General features: G+C 36.1%; 1 protein-coding gene across 6 annotated transcripts in view; it reads left to right on the forward strand.

Moving 5' to 3' along the window:
- Window positions 1-23,652, forward strand: part of LRRC9 (leucine rich repeat containing 9) — a 120,205-nt gene extending 96,553 nt beyond the window's left edge. For 5 of the 6 annotated variants that reach the window (XM_072838783.1, XM_072838785.1, XM_072838786.1 and 2 more), the window contains 4 exons: window positions 1,680-1,748; window positions 17,354-17,494; window positions 21,651-21,795; window positions 23,404-23,652. In XM_072838783.1, the coding sequence (XP_072694884.1) occupies window positions 1,680-1,748; window positions 17,354-17,494; window positions 21,651-21,795; window positions 23,404-23,576 (528 nt within the window). In that variant the 3' untranslated portion in view covers window positions 23,577-23,652. Of the gene's footprint in view, window positions 1-1,679; window positions 1,749-17,353; window positions 17,495-19,361; window positions 19,512-21,650; window positions 21,796-23,403 lie in introns of those variants that run through there. The other variant, XM_072838789.1, reaches the window with a different exon arrangement.
- The last annotated feature ends 762 nt before the right edge of the window (window positions 23,653-24,414 follow it).

Consider the following 24,414-nt stretch of genomic DNA (forward strand, 5'->3'; position numbering starts at 1 on the left):
GCAAGAAGTTACTGTGGCCGAGTTCAAAAAGGGTGTTGCCTGTATTCTTCTTCTCTAGGATTTTGATGGAATCTTGTCTCACATTTAGATCTTTCATCCATTTTGAGTTTATCTTTGTGTATGGTGAAAGAGAGTGGTCTAGTTTCATGTGGATGTCCAATTTTCCCAGCACCATTTATTGAAGAGACTGTCTTTCTTCCAATGGATAGTCTTTCCTCCTTTATCGAACTAGGGGTGGTAGAAGGGGAGGAGGGCGGGGGGTGGGAGTGAATGGGTGACGGGCACTGGGGGTTATTCTGTATGTTGGTAAATTGAACACCAATAAAAAATAAATTAAAAAAAAAAAAAGGTAACCACTATTGGTGTGCTGGTTAATGTTTAATGGCCTGCTCTTCAGGCGGGGTGGGGGTCCTTATCAATAGTATTTGCCAATTTAATTGGCAGTATAATTTTTTCCACCATGGTCAATTTCAAGCTGAACACCATATCACAAAATTCCTGAAAATTTACCAAATCTAGGTGGTACAACAACTCCATTGTAAAAACTACTCTACATTAAAATTGGGAAGCCATTGGCCCTCTTCCCCAATTATGAACATATTAGTTTTCTTGATGTCTCTTTATACCAGCATTATCCTCTACAAATTTAACACTTGGTTTCTCATATTAACATATTCCAGGAGAAACAAACATTTTAATTAGAAATATTTCACTAGTGAACACTGCCAAAATCTGTTTAATTTGCGAAAATAATTCAGAAGACTTTTCACATTTCTATGCTTTCCAGTCAGGCTTTGGTTCCACATACAGGAACTACCTGTGGGTCAAATGCATAATATCTCTATAGATAATGGACTATCAAAGCTTTTCCAGAGTCCTCCCTTATGATACTTCTAAGATCAAAATTATGAAAATCAGCATTTAAATTCCACTTCCAAAGGTCTAAAATTAAGTCTAAGTTTCTTTATAGTTACTGGGTGAATTTGCTATGTCTACTTGTCATTCCAAATAAGAATAGGAGCATATCAATAATTTTATTTTAATACTATAAACTAGCAGCAAACTGAAACTGAGCTTGTCACCTAAATTTTGTCAGAAATAGCATTTTTAAAAATAATTTTGCAAAAATTAAAATGTACTTGCAAACTTTCACCAGTGTTAAATAGGTAATAATAAATAACCCCATCCAGTAGGGAAGACAAGTCATTCCACTAAAAAAATACTTTTTCAACTATATATACTCTAAGAAAATATATCAGGATGTAGTCCACTCTATATCACATGTTCCTGTACGGTTAGGGATGTATTTAAAATTATTTAGACTGGATTCACCATCTTTTCCACACTTCTGGGTCAATCCTCTGGGGGAATTAACCAAATATAATCTCAGACCTAGACCATAATTTTCTGAGAAGAAATTTGGTCTTTTCTTGCAATTGCTGCCACATGGCCAACTTCCCCTGCTAGATTATCATCTTTACCAGTCATACATTTGGAATCAATAGTACATAGATTTGTTCTTAATCAACAATATAGAATGTGTCACTCAAGCTCACTTTGGAGAATTCAATCAAGAACTAGCTGCAATCCAGTACTTCCATATGATTACTTCAAATCAGCATATATTTAAAGATATTGAATCTAACCACTAAGTAATTTATTGATTAACTTTTCAATAGGATATGGCAGAGCTGGAAAAACTTGATGGTATCTCTTCTCTCAGAGAGCTTACAGTGTATGGCAATCCAGTGAGTATGTTACTTTTCTAATTTGTCGGTTAATTCAATTATAGTTGTACATAATCAATTTTTATATGTGAGAATTTATTGGTTTCCATATATATAGATAGTTATCCAAGTATAATTTATTTACTGTCCTCTTCCAACTGATGATAATATAATCTGCCATTGTCATATATAAGAGGATCTGTTTCAGGGTTCTAGTCATTGGACTATTGTCAACCCCTGTACCAATATTATACTAGTTAATTACTAAGGTTTTATATTAAGTCTTGGTGTCAGGTAGAGTAAGTGCTTCCAATTTTCCTTCCCTTCCTTCTTCTCCTTTTTTTCTCTCCTCACTGTCTCAGCTGTTCTTGACCCTTTACACTTACTAAGAGTTCTAGGAAACAGCTTTTGAAGTTATGTGACAGTCTTGTTGACATTTTATTTGGAATTGCATGGAATATATAAATTAATTTGAGGAAAAATCTGCTGTTTTTGCTGTTGGAGGCTTTGGAGGGATCAAATAAGTAGCACCTTTTCACTTAACATCTGAACAAATTGACAAATATGACATGACAGATGGAGAGGTGAAAATATTTTGATTAGCTTCATAAGAAAGTCAAACAGGCCTGCTAACAGATCCCAAAAATCGGTAATCATGATCTCCCAGCAACAGGAAATACTTAACCAAATTCTTTCCACATAGGAGAAGAGCTTCTGCTGGAGGAAGAGAGCGCATTCTGTAGCAATATGTTCCTTCCCAAGACAGGAAGGACGAGCTAAACATGCTCAGTTTAATTTTCCCAAGTTTATCAATTAGGTCACTCTGCTCCTAGTAGAGGGGTAAAGGGGTTGAGAGAGCCCAGTAGTGCCATATCAGAGAGCTCTTTTCACCCAGAAAAGTGTTAAATAGAAGCACTGATCTTAGGTAACTGACTTCAAAAAATGTTTCTAGGCAGCCCCATTGGCGCAGCGGTTTAGCGCCGCCTGCAGCCCAGGGCGTGATCCTGGAGACCCTGGATGGAGTCCCACAATGGGCTCCCTGCATGGAGCCTGCTTCTCTCTCTCTCTCTCTCTCTCTCTCTCTCTGTGTGTGTGTGTGTGTGTGTGTGTCTCTATAAATAAATAAATAAAATCTTGTTTTAAAAAGAAAAAGTGCTTCCAGGGATGCCTGGGTGGCTCAGTGGGTTGAGCTTCTGCCTTAGGCTCAGAGTGCGATCCTGGAGTTCCAGGATAGAGTCCCACCTCAGGCTCCCTGCATGGAGCCTGCTTCTCCCTCTGCCTATGTCTCTACCTCTCTATTTCTGTGTCTCTCATGAATAAATAAATAAAATCTTTTTAAAAAATGCTTCGAAATTGTTGCTATTAAATATTAGTTCGCTATAGGTTGTAGGTAGATTTTAAGGAAGCTCCTTTCTAATTCAGTTTACTACCTATTTTTATCATGAATGGTTATGGATTTTGAATAATTGGCAATGCAGTTTCCTCTTTAATCTGTTAATATGTGAATTACATTAATAGACAATAGTGTTAAACCATCATTAATCCTGAGTTCAATACTTTTGGGTCATGTTTTACACTTCGCTGGATTCAGTTTGCTAAGATTTCAGGTATTATATCTGTATTTATGGAAATAAGTAAAACTGATCTATAATTATCATCTTATGCTATTCTTTTAAGTTTGTCAAGGCTGTTCTTGCCTCATAAAATTAATTGGGAGCTCTCTCTTGCTAGTCTACGAATTAGCTTATATAGGAAAAACCCATGTGTTCCCTGAAGGATAATTGGGTCTCTAAAACAATCTGGGCTCAGTATTTTTTGAGATTAGATTTAAAACTACCTGTTCAAATTATTTAATGGCTATCAATTCAATCATATATTCTATTCCTTCAAAAGTCAATATTGAGAATTTATATTTTTATATAAATTTGTCCTTTTTATATAAATTTTAAATGTATTGCTATCATAAAACTGATGAATTTTTAAAATCTCCACTATATTTGTGTTTGTCATCTTTTTTATACCTAAATTTGTTGGTTTTTGCATTTTCTCTTTCATTCTTGATAAGTCTTGCTAAAGGTTTGTCTATTGTATTAATCTTTTCAAAGAACCGTATTTTGGTTTTATCAATGGTTTATGTATTTGGTTTTTATTTCAATAATTCCCACCCTTTATTATTTCCTTCTCTCTGTTTCTTGGAATTCACTTTTCTGACTTTATTATTTTTAACATTTTTATTGAAATTTTTAGCATTACTTATTGAAACTATTTTTAGCATAATACTGATTCTATGGTTCAGCTTTTAATTATTTAAGTTTTTATTTAAATTCCAGTTAGCATACAGCATAATATTAGTTTCAAGTGTACAATATAGTGATTAAACACTTCCATGCATCACCTGGTCCTCATTACATAATTATAACTGTACTCCTTCATCCACATCACCTATTTAACCCATCCTCCCACCCACTTCCCTTCTGGTAATAACCATCAGTTTGTTCTCTGTAGTTAAGAGCCTATTTCTTGGTTTGCTTGTCTCTCCCCCTTGATTTTCTCTCTGCTCATCTGTTTTTGTTTCTTAAATTCCACGTATGAGTAAAATCATATGGTGTTTGTCTTTCTCTGACTTATTTGACTTTGCATTATACTCTCTAGCTCATCTGTGTCATTGCAAATGGCAAATTTTCATTATTTTTTATGACTGAATAATATTCCATTATGTACCACATCTTCTTTATCCATTCATCAATCAGTGGACAGGTGGGCTGTTTCCATAATTTGGCTATTGTACATAATGCTGTTATAAACATCAAGGTGCATATATGCTTGAATTAGTGCTTTTGTATTCTTTAGGTAAATACCCAGTAGTATGATTGCTGGATCATAGGGTAGGTCTATATTTAATTTTTTGAGGAACCTCCATACTGTTTTCTAGAATGGCTGCATCAGTTTGCATTCCCACAGTGAAAGAGGATTCCCTTTTCTCCACATCCTCACCAACACCTTTTGTCTCTTTCTGATCTTAGCCATCCTGACAGATGTGAGGTGATATCTCATTGTGGTTTTGATTTGCACTTCCTTGATAATAAGTCATGTTGAGCATCTTTTCATGTGTCTGTTGGCCATCTGTATGTTTCTTTAGAAAAATGTCTATTTATGTCTTCTGTTTATTTTTTAGTTGGATTATTCATTTTTGGGGTGTTGAGTTTTAAGTTCTTTATAAATTTTGGGTACTAATCCTTTACCAGATATGTCATTTGCATATATCTTCTCCCATTCAGTAGGTTGTCTTTTAGTTTTATTGGTTGTTTCCTTTGGCTGTACAGAAGCTCTTCATTTTGATATAGTCCTAATAGTCTATTTTTGCTTGTATTGTCTCCCTTGCCTCGGGAGACTTATCTAGAAAGAAGTTGCTATGGCTGATGTCAAAGAAGTTACTACCCTGTGTTCTCTTCTAAGACTTTTATTGTTTGAGTTCTCATATTTAGGTCTTTAATCCATTTTGATTTAATTTTTATGTATGGTGTAAGAAAGTGGTCTAGTTTCATTCTTTTGAATGGAGTTGTCCAGTTTTTCCAACACCATTTGTTGAAGAGACTATCTTTTTCCCATTGGATATTCTTTCCTGCTTTGTTGAAGATTAATTGACCACATAATTGTGGGTTCATTTCTGGGTTTTCTATTCTGTTTCATCGATCTATGTGTCTTATTTTTGTGCCAATACCATACAGTTTTGATGATTAGAGCTTTGCAATACAACTTAAAGTCTGGAATTGTGATGCCTCCAGCTTTGCTTTTCTTTTTCAAGATTGCATTGGCTATTTGGGGTCTCTTGTGGTTCCCTACAAATTATAGGATTGTTTGTTCTAGCTCTGTGAAAAATGCCATTGGTATTTTGATAGGTATTGCATTGAATGTGTATGTTGCTTTGGTTACTATAAACATTTTAAGAAGAGACAAAGAAGGGCATAATATAATAATAAAGGGGATAATCCAACAAGAAGATGTAACAATTATAAATATTGATGCACCCAACATGGGAGGACCCAACTACATAAAACAATTAAAAACAAACATAAAGGAACTAATTGATAATAATACAATAATGATACAGGACTCTAATACCCCACTTGCATCAATGGACAGATCACCTAAACAGAAAATCAACAAGGAAACAATGGCTTTCAATGACACGCTGGCCCAGATAGACCTAACAGATATATTCGGAACACTCCATCCTAAAACGCAGAACACACATTCTTTTCAAGTACACCTGACACATTCTCCAGAAAAGATCACAAATTAGGCCACAAAACAGGTTTCAACAAATTCAAGAAGATCAAAGTGAAACCATGCACCTTTTCTGACCACAACACTATGAAACTTGAAATCAGGGGTACCTGGGTGACCCAGTGGGTTGAGAGGCTGGCTCTGGATTTCAGCTTAGGTCACAATCTTAGTGTCCTGGGATCAAGCCCTGCATCAGGCTCTACACTTAGTGGGGAGTCTGCTGGAGGATTCTTTCTTTCCTTCTGCCCCTGCCCCTGCCCCTGTGCACACACTCTCTCAAAAAATGAATCTAAAAGGAAGGAAGGAAGGAAGGAAGGAAGGAAGGAAGGAAGGAAGGAAGGAAGGAAGGAGAAAGAAAGGAAAGAAAGAAGAGAAAGAAAAGAAAAGAAAAGAAAAGAAAAGAAAAGAAAAGAAAAGAAAGAAAAAAGAAAAGAAACTTGAAGTCAACCATAAGAAAAAATCTGGAAAGACCTCCAAATACATGGAAAGTTTAATAACATGCTACTAAACAATCAATGGGTCAGTCAGGAAAAAATTTTTAAAAAGCATGGAAACATGATAGTCCAAAACCTCTGGGATACAGCAATAGCAGTTCTAAAAGAAAAGTATATAGAAATACAGGCCTACCTCAAGAAGATAGAAAAATTTCAAATAAACAACCTAACCTTACATCTACAGGATCTAGAAAAAGAACAACAAATGAAGCATAAAACCAGCAGAAGGAAGGAAATAATGAAGATTAGAGCAGAAATAAATATTACAGAAACTAAAAAAAGAAAAACCAATAGAACATATCAATGAAATCTGGAGTTGGTTCTTTAAAAAAAATTAAGAAAATTGATAAACCCCTAGCCAGACTTACCAACAGAAAAGAGGAAAAGTACTCAAATAAAAGCACAAATGAAATAAGAGAAATCACAGCCAACACCACAGAAATACAATTATAAGAGAATATTATGAAAAACTACATGCCAGGAAATTGTACAATCTAGAAGGAATAGATAAATTTCTGGAAACATATTAATTACCAAAACTGAAGCAGGAAGCAATAAAAAATTTGAATACATGAATAACCAGCAAAAAAATTGAATCAGTAATCAAAAAGCTCCCAACAAAGTCCAAGACCAAATGGCTTTATAGGTGAATTCTACCAAACATCTAAAGAAGAGTTATTACCTATTCTTCTCAACCTAATCCAAAAAAATAGAAAACTTTCAAATAAAACCAAATAAATAAACCACTTAAAAAGAGAGAACTATAGGCCAATATCTCTGATGAACATAGATGCAAAAATCCTCAACAAAATACTAGCAAACAAAATCTACCAATATTTAAAATATTATTCACCACTGTCAAGTGGGATTTATTCCTGGGTTGCAAGTGTGGTTCACATTATGTGCAAATACATCACATTGATAGAAGAAAGGGTAAGAATCACATGATCATTTCAATAGACGCAGTAAAAGCATTTGACATAGTACAACATCCAGTCATGATTTAAAAAAAAAAAAACTCTCCACAAAGTAGGTTTAGAGGGAACAGTTTAAAGGCCATCTATGAAAAACCCACGGCTAAATTCATCCTCACTGGGGAAAAACTGAGAATTTTCCACTATGGTTAGGAACAAGATAGGGATGTGCACTCTCACCATTTTTATTCAACATAATACTGCAAGTCCTGGCCACAGCAATCATACAACAAAAAGAAATAAAGGGCAGCTAAATCAGTGAGGAAGAAGTAAAACTTTCACTATTTGCAGATAACATGATACTCTAAATAGAAAACCTGAAAGACTCCACCAAAAAGCTGCTAAAATTGATAAAGAGGTGAAAAACCTGTATTCTGAAAATGATAAAAACTGATGAAAGAAATTGAAGAGAGTACAAACAAATGGAAAGATATCCCATGCTCAAGGATCGGAAGAACAAATGTTAAAATGGAATTTACTTTTTTTAAAAAAAGATTTTATTTATTTATTCATGAGAGACATAGAAAGAGAGGCAGAGACACAGGCAGAGGGAGAAACAGGCTCCATGCAGGAAGCCTGACGCAAGATTCGATTCCGGGTCTCCAGGATCAAGCCCTGGGCTGAAGGCAGCACTAAACCGCTGAGCCACCCAGGCTGCCCTGGAATATACTTCAAAAAAAAATCTTAAGTAGGATATCTAGCTCATTAATTTCTAATATTTCTTCTAACTGAATAAATTTTAGGTTTCAAAATATGCTTAACAGCATCCTAAAAGTTTTGATATGTCGTGTTTCTCCTGTTCTTTATTTCTTAAAATCTCCAAAAGATTTCTTCTTTAATTCGTGAATGATTGAGAGGTGTCTGTCTGAGTGTGTGTGTGAATTTTAAACCTATGAGGCTTTTTTGGTTATCTTTTTGTCATTTTCTGTTACTGCATTTTAATCAGAGGAGACAGTCTATTTTATATATTCTTTGGTATTTATGAAACTTTCTTTCTGGCCTAGAATGCAGTTAATTATGTTTAACTCCATTATATATCTTAGAGAGATCTCTCTCCATTAATGTTTATTTATATACTACATTAAAAAATAGATTGTTTATTCATTCCCTTTTGATGAAAGTTTCTTTCTTTTTCTTTTTTTTTTCATGATCACAAACAGTGCTACATAGCTTTTCTGTGTTGTCAGTCCCCAAGATCACCCCCACATTCAGATATTTGCCAGAAGGACTCATGGGACTTAGCATATAATTGTACTCATGGCTAAAATTTATTACAAAGACAGTGAGGATACACAGCCAGGTGATGATAGAGAAAGACACAGGCAGAGTCTGGAGGAATTGATATGTAGGCTTCCTTATGTTCTTTCTCCCTCATGAGGGGTCACACAGGACACATTCTTCACTCTTCATCCAGCAACAAAAATGCAGCAACATGTGTTTGTGTTTCTACCCAGGGAATTCTATTAGACTTAGCATTCAAGAATTTTGTGGGAAGCTGGTCCATATGTACCCTATGCGTATCACATACCAAAATTCCAGACTCCCAGAAGGAGAGCAAGTTGAACATAAGTCATATCTTTTTTTAAGCAATCTAGGCACAGTGAACTACCCTTAATCAGTTAAGGAATGGTAGGAACACTTCCAAAATTCAAGTGCGAAACACAAGTCAAGAGCTATCCCCACAAGCAGACCTTTCTAAAGACAGCAGTTTCAGGCCTACTACATTAACTCTTTCCGTACACCTTTTCTTTTTCTTTCTGTTTTTTTTTTTGTTGTTGTTGTTGTTGTTTGTTTTGTTTTGTTTTGTTTTGTTTTTTAAGCAGGCTCCCAACATGGGGCTTGAACTCACAATCCTGAGATTAAGACCTGAGCTGAGGTCCAGCATTGGATGCTTAACTGACAGAGCCACCCAGATGCCCTAATGTATACCTTCTTTAAAAAAAAAAAAAAAAAAGATTTTATTTATTTATTCATGAGAGACACAGAGAGAGAGAGAGAGGCAGAGACGCAGGCAGAGGGAGAAGCAGGCTCCATGCAGGGAGCCCGACATGGAACCCTATCCTGGGTCGCCAGGATCACACCCCGGGCTGCAGGTGGCGCTAAACCGCTGCGCCACCAATGACCCTCTGTATACCTTCTTATGCACACATACAAATATTTTTTAGAGTAGGCTGACAAACTACAAAGTGAGGATCATACAATTCAGTAGATGTGTATTGAATTATATTGGATAGTACCTATGGGAAAATGCTATATAAGTTTCAAAGTAATTACTTATAAGTGAATTTTTATAACATAATCTATCCATGAATTGGGTTGCCTATAGTTAATGAACAATATTATATACTCTAAAAGAGACTAAACTTCTAAATGGTAGTTTTGATTAAAAAATAAAAAATTCAGGAGCCCCTGGGTGGCTCAGTGGTTGAGCATCTGCCTTTGGCTCAGGACATGATCCCAGGATCCGGATTGAGTGCCACATCGGGCTCCCTGCATGGAGCCTGCTTCTCCCTCTGCCTATGTTTCTGCCACCACCACCCCCCCCCCCCCCGTCTCTCATGAATAAATAAAATATTTTAAAAATATTTTTTTAAATAAAATTTTAAAAAGTTCAAGAGAGGGAGGAAAACGGTGGAGTTGCAGAGGATCCTAGTTTTCATCTGGTCCCATGAATTCAGCTAGATAGCTATCAAATCATTCTGAACACCTGTAAATTTGACCTGCGATCTAAAAAAAGGAATTGCTACAACTCTACAAATAGAAAAGGGACCACCTTTTGCAGGGTAGGCAGTGCAGAGTAGTGAATCTGAGGGGATTTATTGGAAGATAAACCACAGGGTAGGAGGGAGCCTCCGTGAGCCTAAGCTGGCTACTGGAACGTGATACAGCAGCGGAGCACAAAATCTGAACTTTTAGAAATCGGCTCTGGTGAGGAACGTCCCTGAAAGGTGCTCAGGTAATGAATCGGGACATAGTTCTAGGTGGAATAGTGTAGTCTTAGGAACCCCCAGGGTCACAGAAAGAATGAGGGGGCCTGAGTGTGGCAGAGATCCCAAGCATTGGAGGGGGGGAAGCCAGCTACAATTAGCAAACACAGGGGTGGGTCTTCAGCTTGGGGTTGCCATAAACTGCAAACTGGGGCAGGATATAGAGACCAGTTTCTGAGCAGGGGCCCGGCAGGTGGCACAGCTGCAGGGAGACCCTCTCCCTTCCCCAGGAAGGAGTGGTGTGAGTGTGCAAGGCAAGAATCTGCAGGGCTTTGAGACTCAAAATTGGGCCACGTGTCTCAGATAAAAACAAAACAAACAAACAAAAAAATGGTTGGTTACAGGCTGGGTGAACACAGAGTGAGATTGGAAATCAGGAAGACAAAAGTGATTAACTGCTTTTCCATGAGGGTGTACTGAAGAGTGGGGGCTGCGATGTTGCAGCTCCAGGGCTGGAGATCAGGGTCCCACCATTTTTATTTTCATCCTCTAAAGAGGTGCAGAAAGCCATTAGGGAACAAAAGGCACATAGAGCAATCCAGTGCAACTTACCCTGAGCCTGGCCCCCTGGCAAATGTGGTACAACTCCACCCAGGCAGACACCTGAGAATTAGTGTAACAGGCCCTTCCCCCAGAAGACCAACAGGAACATCCAGCTAATACCAACTTTACAGATCACACAGAACTGAAAAACCCCAACACTTGGGGAAATAGTATATAGAATTCAAGGTTTTTTCCTCATGATTCTTTAGTCTTTCAGTTTAAGATTTTTTCTTAAAAAAAAAAAAAAAGATTTTTTCTTTTTTTCCTTTTCAATTAGTTTCTTATTAACTCTTTTAAGTCTTTTTTTTAATTTTCATTTTTACATTTACATTTTATAGATATATTCTTCATTTTTGGCTTCCTTTCACTGTATTCAATTTTATTCTTTATATATAAAAGTTTTTCTTTCTTTACAATTTTGGGATCTGGGTCTTCTAACAAACAGACCAAAATACACTGAGGGCCAAATGTATCACTCTGTTCTGTCCACCTGTTTGATTATATTTTTCTCTCTTGCCCCCCACCCCTTTTTTTTCTTTTTTCATTTCTGATCTCTTCTGATTTGTCTAGTGTATATTTTGCTAGGCTCATGGTTGATATTTTTATTTATTTATTGTTTTCTTTTTTCGTTCATCTATTCTTCTCTGAACAAAATGATCAAAAGGAAAAAAGGAAAATTCCCAGAAAAAAGAACAAGAGGCAGTACTCACTGCCAGAGACTTAATAAATATGGATATTGGTAAAATGTTGGAGGTAGAATTCAGAATAACAATTATAAAGATATTAACTGAGCTTAAAAAATCATAGAAGAAGAAAATCCCTTTCTGGAGAAATATAAGAACAAAGATCTAATCGGGTAAAAAAAAAGGGTATTGCTGAGATGCAATCAACAATGGAGGCTCTTACTGCTAGGATAAATGCGTAGGAGAGAATCAGCGATATAAAAGATAAAATCATGGAGAATAAGAAAACTGAGGCAAAGAGAGATAAACAATTACCAATTACTGGTTCATGGGGGCGGGGGAGCTTCAAGAGATCAGCAATACTATAAAAGCTAAACACTATTAAAATAACACTATTAGAATAACACTATTATAGAATAATTAGAATAACTATTTCCCCTGAGAAAGAGGATAGGGAGAGAGAGGGGCAGAAGGCATATTTGAACAAATAATAGCTGAGACCTTCCCAAATCTGGGGAAGGAAACAGGCATTCAAATCCAGGAGGCACAGAGAACCCCCCTCAAAATCAATCAAAATAGATCAACACCCTGACATATAATAGTGAAGCTTACAAATTTCAGAGGTAAAAAGAAAATCCTGAAAGCAGCTTGAGATGAGAGATCCTTAACCACCTACAAATGTAGAAACATTAGACTGGCAGCTGACCTATCCACAGAGACCTGGCAGGCCAGAAAGGACTGGCATGACAAATTCAGGGTACTAAATGAGAAAAATATGCAGCCAAGAATACTTTATCCCACAAGGCTGTCATTCAGAGTGGAAGGAGAGATAAAGGGCTTCCGGGACAAACAGAAACTAAAAGAATTTATGATCATTAAAACAGCCCTGCAAAAAATATTAAAGGGGATCTTGTAAATGAAGAGAGCCCAAAAGCAACATAGGCTGGAAAGGAACAGAGACAATATACAGAGACAGTGACTTTATAGGTAATGCAGTGGCACTAAATGTCATATCTTTCAATAGTTACTCTTAATGTAAATGGGCTAAATCCTCCAATCAAAAAACACAGGGTATCAGATTGGATTAAAAAAGCAAGATTTGGGATCCTTGGGTGGCGCAGGGGTTTGGCGCCTGCCTTTGGCCCAGGGCGGGATCCTGGAGACCCGGGATCAAGTCCCACATCGGGCTCCCGGTGCATGGAGCCTGCTTCTCCCTCTGCCTGTGTCTCTGCCTCTCTCTCTCTCTCTCTCTCTCTCTCTTTCTGTGTGACTATCATAAATAAATTTTTTAAAAAAAGCAAGATTCATCCATATAGTCTACAAAGAGATTGATTTTAGGCCCAAAGACACCTCCAGATTGAAAGTGAGGGAATTAAGAACCATTTATCATGTTAATGGACATCAAAAGAAAGGTGGGGTAGCAATCCTTATATCAGATAAATTAGATTTTAAACCAAAGACTAGTAAGGGATGAAGAGGGATACATATCATCCTTAAAGGGTCTATCCAACAAGAAGATCTAACAATTATAAATATTTATGCTCCTAACATGGGAACAGCCAATTATATAAACCAGTTAATAACAAAATTAAAGAAACACATTGATAATAATACAATCATAGTGGGGACTTTGCACCCTACTCACCACAGTGGACAAGAATCATCTAAGCAGAAGATCAACAAGGAAACAAGGGCTTTGAATGACACACTGGAACAGATGGACTTCACAGATATATTGAGAGCATTCCAACCAAAGGAACAGAATACACAATCTTCTCAAGTACACGTGGAACATTCTCTAGAATAGATCACATACTGGGTCACAAATCAGGTCTCAACTGGTACCAAAAGATTGGGATCATTCCCTGCATATTTTCGGATCACAATGCTTTGAAACTTGAACTCAATCACAAGAGGAAATTTGGAAGGACCTCAAATACTTAGGGGTTAAAGAGCATCCTACTAAAGAATGAATGAGTCAACCAGGATATTAAAGAATTTTAAAAATTCATGGAAACAAATGAAAATGAAAACACAAATATTCAAAACTTTTGGAATGCAGCAAAGTAGTCCTAACAGGGAAGTACATAGCAATACAGGCCTTCCTCAAGAAACAAGTCTCAGATATACAACTTAACCACACACCTAAAGGAGCTAGAGAAAGAACAGCAAATAAAGCCTAAACCAAGCAGGAGATGAGAAATAATAAAGATTAGGGTAGAAATCAATGAAATAGAAACCAAAAGAACAGTAGGACAGATAAATGAATCTAGGAGCTGGTTCTTTAAAAGAATTAATAAGATTGATGAACTCCTAGTCTTTCTTATCAAAAGGAAAAGAGAAAGGACCCAAATTAATAAGATCGTGAATAAAAGAGGAGAATTCACAACCAACACCAAAGAAATACAAACAATTTTAAGAAATTATGAGCAACTATATGCCAACAAATTAGGCAAGGAAGAAATGGATGCATTCCTAGAAATGCATAACCTACTGAAACTGAAGCAGGAGGAAATAGAAAACCCGAACAGACCCATAACCAGCAAGGAAATTGAAGCAGTAATCAAAAATCTCCCAACAAACAAGAGTCCAGGGCCAGATGGCTTCCCAGGGGGATTCTACCAAACATTTAAGAATTAATACCTATTCTTCTGAAGCTGTTTCAAAAAAATACAAATAGAAGGAAAACTTCCAAACTCATTCTATAAGGCCAGCATTACCCTGATCCAAAAAACAAAGACCCCACCAGAAAGGAGAATTATAGGCCAATATCCTTGATTAATATGGATGCCAAACTTCTCCCCAAGATATAGCCAATAAAATCCAACAGTACAGTAAAAGGATTATTCACCACAACCAAGTGGGATTTATTCCTGGGATGTAAGGGTGGTTCAACATCTGCAAATCAATCAACATGATACATCACATTAATAAAAGAAAGGAAAAGAACCATATGATCCTTTCAGCTGATGCAGAAAAAGTACCTGACAAAATATAGCATCCTTCTCTGATTAAAACACTCCACAGAGTGGGGATGGAGGGAACATATTTCAATATCATAAAAGCCATATATGAAAACCCCACAGTGAATATCATTCTCAATGGGGAAAAATTGAAAGCTTTTCCCCTAAGGTTGATCAAAATTTTTGGATCAATAAATGATACAGTCCTCCATGCATAAAAGCGTGGCTTTTTCAGTTTTACAATTAATCAGGAACATGGCAGGATGTCCACTCTCACCACTGTTGTTCAACATAATACTAGAAGTCCTAGCCTCAGCAATCAGACAACAAAAAGAAATAAAAGGCATTCAAACTGGCAAAGAAGTCAAACTCTCACTCTTTGCAGATTATATGATACTCTATAAGGAAAACCCAAAAGACTCTACCCCAAAATTGCTAGAACTCATACAGGAATTCATCAGTGGCAGGATATAAAATCAATGCACAGAAATCAGTTGCATTTCTATACACTAACAATGAGACAGAAGAAAGAGAAATTAAAGGAGTCAATCCCATTTACAATTGTACCAAAAACCATAGGATACCTAGGAATAAACCTAACCAAAGACATAAAGTATCTGTACTCTTAAAAACTACAGAGCGCTTATGAAAGAAATTGAAGAAGACACAAAGAAATGGAAAAATGGGAGTACCTGGGTGCCTCCATCACTTAAGTGTCTTCTTTCAGTTCAGGTCATGATCCCAGTGTCCTGGGATCAAGCCCCATATCAGGCTCCCTGCTTAACAGGTAGTCAGTTTCCCTCTCCCCTTATGCCCCTCCACCCCCATTCCTTCTCTCTCTCTCCCTCTCAAATAAAGAAAAATAAAAATCTTAAAAAAAAAAAAAAAGAAATGGAAAAACTTTCCATGCTCATGGATTGGAAAAACAAATATTGTTAATATGTCTATGCTACCCAGAGAAATCTACACATTCAGTACAATCCCTATCAAAATAAAATCAACATTTTCACAAGGCTAGAACAGATCATCCTAAAATTTGTATAGAACCAGAAGACCCAGAATAGCTAGAGGAATGTTGAAAAAGAAAACCAAAGCTGGTGGCATCACAATGCCAGACTTCAAGCTATATTACAAAACTGTAACCATTAAGATGGTATGGGACTGGAACAAAAACAGACACATAGATCAAAGGAACAAAATAGAGAACCCAGAAATGGACCCTAAACTCTACGGTCAATGAATCTTCAACAAAGCAGTAAACAATATCCAATGGAAAAAAGATAGTCTCTTCAACAAATGGTGTTGAGAAAACTGGACAGCAACATGCAGAAGAATGAAACTGGACCATTTTCTTACACCACACACGAAGATAAACTCAAAATGGATGAAAGACCGAAATGTGAGACAGGAATCCATCAAAATCCTAGAGGAGAACATAGGCAGCAACCTCTTCAACTTTGACCACAGCAACTTCTTACTAGACACGTTTCCAAAGGCAAAAGAAACAAAAGCAAAAATGAACTATTGGGACTTCGTCAGGATAAAAAAACTTTTGCACAGCAAAGGAAACAACAAAACTATAAGGCAACCTATGGAATGGGAGAAGATATTTGCAAATCTCTTTATCAGATAAAGGGCTAGTTTCCAAGATCTATAAGAACTTACCAAACTCAACACCCAAGAAACAAATAATCCAGTCAAAAAATCCATTGAAGACATGAACAGACATTTCTTCCCATACAAATGGCCAACAGATGCATGAAAAAAATGTTCAACATCACTTGGCATCAGGGAAATACAAATCAAAACCACAATGAGATACCACCTCACACCAGTCGGAACGGCTAAAATTAACAAGTCAGGAAACAACAAATGCTGGTAAGGATGTGGAGAAAGGGGAACCCTCTTACACTGTTGGAGGGAATGCAAACTGGTGGTGCAGCCACTTTGGAAAACAGTATGGACGTTCCTCAAGAAGTTAATTGACTAGAGCAGCAATTGCACTACTAGGTATTTACCCCAAAGATACAAATGTAGTGATCTGAAGGAGCACCTGCACCCCAATGTTTATAACAGCAATGTCCACAATAGCCAAAATATGGAAAGAGCTGACTTGTCCATTGGCAGATTAATGGATAAAGGAGATGTGGTATATATATATATATATACACACACACACACACACACACACCGGAATATTACTCAGCCATCAGAAAGGATGAAATCTTACCATTTGCATCAATGTGGAAGGAACTGGAGGGTATTATGCTGAGCAAAATAAAATTATCTTATGGTTTCATTCATATGAAGAATATAAGAAACAGCACAGAGAATCATAGCAGAAGGGAGGGAAAATGGAATGGGAAGAAATCAGAGAGGGAGACAAGTCATGAGAGACTCTTAACTATGGGAAAGGAAGGAGGGTCGCTGGAGGGGAGGTAGGTGTAACTGGTGATGGCTAATTGAATTTAAATTTTTTAAAATAACAATAAAGAAAAGCTTGGATCTTCATTTAGTATAATAGGGAATTGAGAAAACTTTCAAAAAGGGAGCCCATATTTGTATCATCTACTATAACAAATTAGCTATTACCTGTTATTTTTACTACTGTGTTAAATTGCCTTCTCTATAAAGGTTAATCTTTGAAATAAAAGGTTTTTTAAAGGAATAAATTGTTATTTTTAACTTTATTCAGATTTGCAGAAAAACATTACATCGCCACGTGCTCGTATTTCGGTTGCCTAACTTACAGATGTTAGATGGAATTCCTGTGAATTCAGATGATAGGGCAAAAGCTGAATTTCACTTCTCTGAGCTACAAGCAAAGAAAACTTCGGTAATATTTCTATGTATACTTTTCCTTTTAAAATATATAATTATTAGTAAATTAAAATCAGTTTACTGGGTAAATCTGGGCTAAGATGTTTTTGTAGATTTCTTTAATATGTATTTTAGTGATTACTGTCAAAAGCACCTTAACCTGGTGAATAGAGCACATCCACACAAACACAAATTTCCACAGAAGCTCCTTTTTCCATAATGTAATTTGGCATAAAGAAAATTATTTAAAATCTGTGTACCTCTTGTTCAATATACAAGATAATGCTAGAGAGTAAGAATCTATAACATATCACTTCTATAAACAGAAACTAACAAGCTCTTAGAGTTTAGCAGATAGGAAGGGAAGTTGTGACCTCAGCTCTCCAGACTAGGTAGTTCATCTAAGAAGGGAGATGTGAACTGCTTTTCTTGTTGGCCAGAAAAATTGCACATTTTACCCACAAACCCTAAAAAGGTATCTGACCATGACATGAAAGAGATTAGAGACAGAAGCCACAAAAGGATATCATTAGGAAATTATGTCCTTGACCACCAGGATTCTTCATGACCATCCTCCACAAGACTAGACAGAGAAAAGCTATGGTTTCTGAACAAAGAGTAACCTTAATAGAGCTGTGCCTTTGCAAGGTTTGAGAAAGAGGCTAGAAGCAGGGAAACCAGTTAAGAGGCTTTTAGAATAATCTAAGAGGGAGATTATAAGATTTAGACTAGGGTGGGGCAGTAAGAAGATAAGTGAACCTCTAATGTAAGTGAAAGTCAGAGAGCAAGGACATTAGTCAGTGAACAAAAATTACTCTTAAAGTGCATATTGAAGAGAAAAGAGGTGAGACTACTGTAGATACTTTTAGTTAAGTCAGTGGATTCCCCAATACTCTCCCTCCCTTCTGCAAACCAAATTGATTCTCAGCATACTGGAAGTTTGATACTAGAGGCTCCTCTCCAGTCCACTTCTGCCTTCAGCAATAGATTCACACATTTATCAAGAGTTGGCTATGTTTTTTCAAAAACTTACATGTCAGTTCTTTTATCTTAAATAAACAGAAATGCTAAAAATGAAAATTTAAAATTATTATTTCTATGTTTCTATGAAAACCAAAATGAGATACTTTGAAAAATCTGGGTAAAGATCAATCTCAAACATGCATGCACAAATAATGTCAAATTAAGTTGGGAAAAAATTTGTAAAATATGGGAAAAAATTATAAAAATTCAGGCACAGTATGTGGAAAAACTATTTTTAAAATTTTGACAGCTTTTGTGTTCAAATTTTCTCCACATGTCTTTAAATTCTTGGTACTTTCAAGAAACCCATACTGGAAATTGTAGGCAAAACTTTAAGGATGGATTTGTCTACGAACAATTAGATAAAATACCAATTGAGGGACTCTTACAGAAGAGGCCTTAGCCCTTCATCACAAGATTGATGAGTGCATGTGCATTTATGTTTTAAATTTTAAAAATAGACATGAATTATACACATAATTCCTTACTATTCCCTGAATATTTTCATTAACCTTAACTTTTTTTGGTTAACCAAGGAGTTTCTATTATAGGTCAAAGTAGCCACAGAGACCTGCAAGACTTAAAGTTGTACAATGTTAATAAAGATTATCTGGATTAGGCAAAGGAAATTGGTTCATCTGTAGGCTATATCTACAAAAATTGTTCTGAAAACTACGCTTTGTGAAAAAAATCTTAGCTGCTTATTTCTATGCTATAACTAAGAAAGAGCACCATCTAATGTGATCTACTGAAATTATTGTCGCAGGCCCCAGTCTTTCAAAAGAGAGAAAATTAAAAAAAAAAAAAAAATTAGGGCAGTGATTTAAGCCTCCTTTCCTTTTCTCTATTCTGTATTCCAGGAGCAAGTCACTTCTTACTTCCAGAAGTGGAAAACTAAAGGAAACTTTAGCCTGCTATTGCTGCTTCAACAAATTGCCTCAAATTAAGTGGCTTGAAACAACACAAATTTACTATCTGACAATTCTGGAGGTCAGAAAACCAAAAACTAGTCTTACAGGGCTAAACATTGGCAGTTAGTTCTGCATTCCTTCTGGAGTTTAAGGAGAGAATTTGTTCTTTGCCTTATCAAATTTCTAGAAGCAACCTGCATTCGTTGGCTCATGGCCCTCTTCCAGCAATAGCATCATTTCAACTTCTGATTCCATTATCACATCTTCTCTGTCTCTGATCCTCCTGATCCATCTCTCTTATAGGGACTCTTGTGACTGTACTGGCACCACCTAGATAATCCAAGATAATCTCCCCATCTCTAAACTAATGTAATTATGCTTGCAAAGTCCCTTTTTGCCATGGAAGGTAATGTATTCACAGGTTTTGGAGAGTTGGATGTGGACATCTTTTGGGGGGGCATTATTCTGCCTCCCATACCATATTTGTAAGGGCTCCAGTGAGAGACCTATAAAAACTATCACATTGAAATTTATAAATTCTATTTTAAGGTAATGTTGACTAAATTTGAAAAATTATGTATAAATTCGCTAAATTACATATAAAGAAATCACTTAGCTTTAAAGATCCCAATTTTCATATGTATTTTTTGATTAGTTTCATATAGCAGAAAAAGTCCATAAACTCAAATTTTAATTGATGAGTATTTCACTAAAGGATTTGCTTCTTGGCTATTCTTTTCCATTTTTCACAATGTAAAGTCAGACTTTTCCCATTACCATACTATGATACAATAATATGTCTTGAGTGGATCTAGACACATAATCTTGCCGTTTGAGTCAGTGCCATCTATAAGAACTTAATGATTTTTCCACTTACTCTGTGAACATTTTATTAAAAATCATTATTTTTTTAAGATTCATCTATACAGGTTAATAAAATAAAGGGAATATTTCAAGTCTTTATTTTAGAGAAATCTATTTTAAGATTCAATAATAACAGGGACATCTGGGTGGCTTAGTGGTTGAGCATCTGCCTTTGGCTCAGGTGGTGATCCCAGGGTCCTGGGGCCCAGTCCTGCATCAGGCTTCCTGCAGGGAGCCTGCTTCTCCCTCTGCCTATGTCTCTGCTTCTCTCTGTGTGTCACTCATGAATAAATAAAATCTTTTTAAAAATTCAATAATAATGTTTATTTTCATGGCTAGAACAAAACTGAGCTACTAAGGAGACACAAAAACAGAATTAGTTCAGTCTAATTTATTTTTCTTTCAGTTACTGCTCTTCCTTTTTTAACAGCAAGAGAGAATCCATGAACTCTAAAGTTGACCTTTAAACTAGAAGATTCTGGTGCTTTTGGCTTCAGAAGAAAATTGGACAGCATTCTAAATTAGTGATGGGAACTCCTACAAAGGAATTAGTTAGGGAATTTGGGACGACTAGCTTTAGTAAAAAGCCTGATACTTTAGTGCTCATTATAAAGCTACATTCTTGGTAACGCCTATTGAAACAGGGCAATCAGTCATTTTGCACAAATGACAAAAGCCTGTATGTCTAAATAAGTTGAATCATATATTAAGAATTCATATTTTTAAAAATAAAAACAAGGTCAGTCTTAATGAAGACAGAGCAAGCATAAAATTCTAGAGAAACCAAGAGTCTCCAGCCTAAAATACTTCCCTCTTCTGTTTGCTGATTCCTGAAATTCTTTTAAAAGCCTCCTAATCCTCAACTAACTTAAAATGTAAACACCATTTAGAGAGCACGTTCATTAGAAGTGATTGTTATAAGATGCTTTCCTTAGTCCCCAATTTATTTACTTATTTGTTTTTGAAAAACTAATTAACTAACTGCAAGGCACCTGATGAGGAAAATGAAGATGTAGAAGATACAACTCTTACCAACTGAAAACTCCCGCTCAGTAAAAAAGAAACAAAGGGGGGAAAACTTAATTCTCATTTTCTGCACTTACCTTGTTAAGACCCTTTGGAAAGGGGGAAGCGCCATCATATGTGATGAGGATGACGCCATCTGAAAAGCCAGAACGTAAGGTTCTGAGGGAGGTTAAAGGTTCAACAGTCTCTCACAGGTTCTGCCTCAAACCAACTCAGTTCAGTCATATAACTCCTGAACTAAAGAATTTTAAGTTGATTATCAAATAGGGCTTTGTGGTAAGGACTGAATCTATTGATCTGAGTTTTGGAAGGTGAGCCATTCTTAACTCTTTTTCTTTTATTATGTAGTTTATTCCTGTTACCAGCTCTCCAATGGATGGTGGATCATTTGGCCAAGTGAAAGCTCCTCCCATAAAGATTACGAATGTAATAATGCCGGGGGGATTTAGCCATTACTTGGGATCTGACTTCACTTTAACTCCTGAAGTTGAAGGTATTTTCACAGAGTTTCTTAGTGAATGTAAAAGCAAATGAACAAAACACTGCACTTGAAACAAAAATCTCACTTTGATTTCCATTATTTCTTAAAACTGCATTTTTAAATTTACATTTCCTAAAATTGCACATTTGTTCAAGTTTCATGTAGTCATTCTGACTTCAGAGACTATAGTATTTTGAGGTTTTGCTCAACTACTAATATGTTGTACCTAAACATTTGCTCATAATGTGAACTTTGTGATACTTGCACAATTATTTCTTGAATTACTTATTTTCAAAGCTTTTGTTTCATTTTATGTATGTCATAGCACATGACTGCTAAAACCAATTCATCTGTGTGTCCTTCTAAAAGTAGAAAGTCAAAGGTTTAAAACTATCTGTGACAACAATTCTTGGAGCACAAAGAGAAGATCAGACTTTATTCTTGAAACCACAAATAAACCATGAAGCTAATACTAGAGAAGAGTTTCAAGAGGTAGAGCTCTAAAGCAGGGAGTCCATTAAAAGGACAGGGCATGGAAATAATTCCTTCTATTATATACATTTTAGTTTAGGGTAGATCAAGACTTTTGCGTATTTCCAGATCTTCACCTCTTCCATTCCTTATTACATCCCACTTTGCATGGGATCACTATTAGAGAATAAAATTCAAAATCACAGTAATTATAAAATGGTCTAAGATTCTACTAAGGATAATAGATTGCTCTGTGCGATTATTTTTAAAGGAAGCTCAGTCAAAAGAAACCCAAAATAATTTACTTTGTTAAGATATTATTTTTTGTTCAACTTATATCTCATACTTCTAAATACTTAAGATTTTAGTCATAGTGAGAATTTTTATGCTTTTGTCTAGTAGACATAACTGTCAATAAAGTGAGATAATGCCAAATTATTAGCTATTCAACAGTACAACGTCATCTTCAGGAATGTCATTAATATCTTTTTTTTTTTTTTCGGCACTAGTTCCACCCTGGATTCATCTCCATAACATCCTTCTCAGATTTCTGTCTTCAGGATTTGTAGTGTGACTATTTTTTATGTTTTTCTTGAAAAGTCCTGTAATTTCTCTCCTGTTTCCAGACTGTTGCCACAGTTTTGTTTTGTTTTGTTTTGTTTTGTTTTGTTTTAGAATTATGGTCACTGGGATCCCTGGGTGGCACAGCAGTTTAGCACCTGCCTTTGGCCCAGCGTGCGATCCTGGAGACCCCGGATCGAATCCCATGTCGGGCTCCCGGTGCATGGAGCCTGCTTCTCCCTCTGCCTGTGTCTCTGCCTCTCTCTCTCTCACTGTGTGCCTATCATAAATTAAAAAAAAAAAAAAGAATCATGGTCACTTTATCTGTACATTTATTATGATACAGAGCTCTAGATATTTAAATTTTAAAAATTACCTAGAAACAATCAAATAGATTCACAAACTCAGAGAAATTTAAGCAGCATTAAATGCTAGAAATCTATTCCAATTCTGTATTTTTATTTAAGATGTTTAATACATGTTATGAAATATGTACAGCACACATTCAACAAAAGGGCAACAAAGCTTTATTACTTAATTCATTTTATTACTTAGTGTTTCTCATTGTTCCACAATTCCTAATTTCAGACAAAAAAAACAAGAATGCAGGCATTCTGACAAATAGTCCTCGGAGCATCCATGCAGAAATAGCTTTTCGGCAACTCAGAGGGATAAATCTCTCTCCACCTCTTTTATCACATCAGGGTATGGCATCTCCAACTACACAGATGTACCAGAGCAACCCGGATGAGGGAAGGTAAAACTATTCTGTGTTTTAATATCATTTCTCATCATTAAAAAAAAACACTCCCCAAATCTGCTAGTCATGTATAAAAATAGGAAATATTGTGTTTTACTATTATTTGCTTACTGAGAGCTGGGAAAAACTGTCAGCATAAGGCTTCTTCTCCCACAATCACCCAACTTTCCCAAAGTCCTGTGTATTTAGATCATAATTCTAAGAGGCTTAGTAATGGCTGTAGAATAGTGCTCATCTAATACTTATATGAACACTGAAATAAACACTTGTAATTGCATTCTCTCCCAAATCACTTCTCAAATATGCAAAGCAGTTCACTTGTATTTTCAACAAGAGAAAAATTCAATTCTGAAATCACAAAGCCCAAGAATTTTTTAAATTCTTCAAGCCTCTCCTCTGGGAGAGGCTAGCCCTAGTAGCCAGCTCAATGCCTGAGAACCTGCAACTTCTCATCAGGAATCCACTCTGTTGCTCAACACCTGTCCACCTAGATTTCCAGTTATTTCCTGTCCGCCAGCTTCTTGATAGCCAAGCTCCAGTCATATATCAGTGACCAACTCAGCAGCAGACCTAGGGTAGGCCTGGCTCTCGCTCTACTGACTTCCCTGCTAGTCTGGTCACATTCTACTGACTCCTTAGGATAACCTGATTTTTAGATGTCCAAGAATAGGATCACTTTCTCTGTTGTACTGTCTTTTTGAAATTGAACACATAAAATTTTTTACTGCAGAATTACCTTAATTAGCTGATCCATTAAGAAAATAAGTCATAATTATTTGACTCATAAATATTTTATTTCTGATAGAATTCCTGGCAGTACTTTCCAAGATCAAATCAAA

Source organism: Canis lupus, chromosome 9 (genome assembly GCF_048164855.1).
Source record: "Canis lupus baileyi chromosome 9, mCanLup2.hap1, whole genome shotgun sequence".
Classification (NCBI taxonomy): Eukaryota; Metazoa; Chordata; class Mammalia; order Carnivora; family Canidae; genus Canis; species Canis lupus.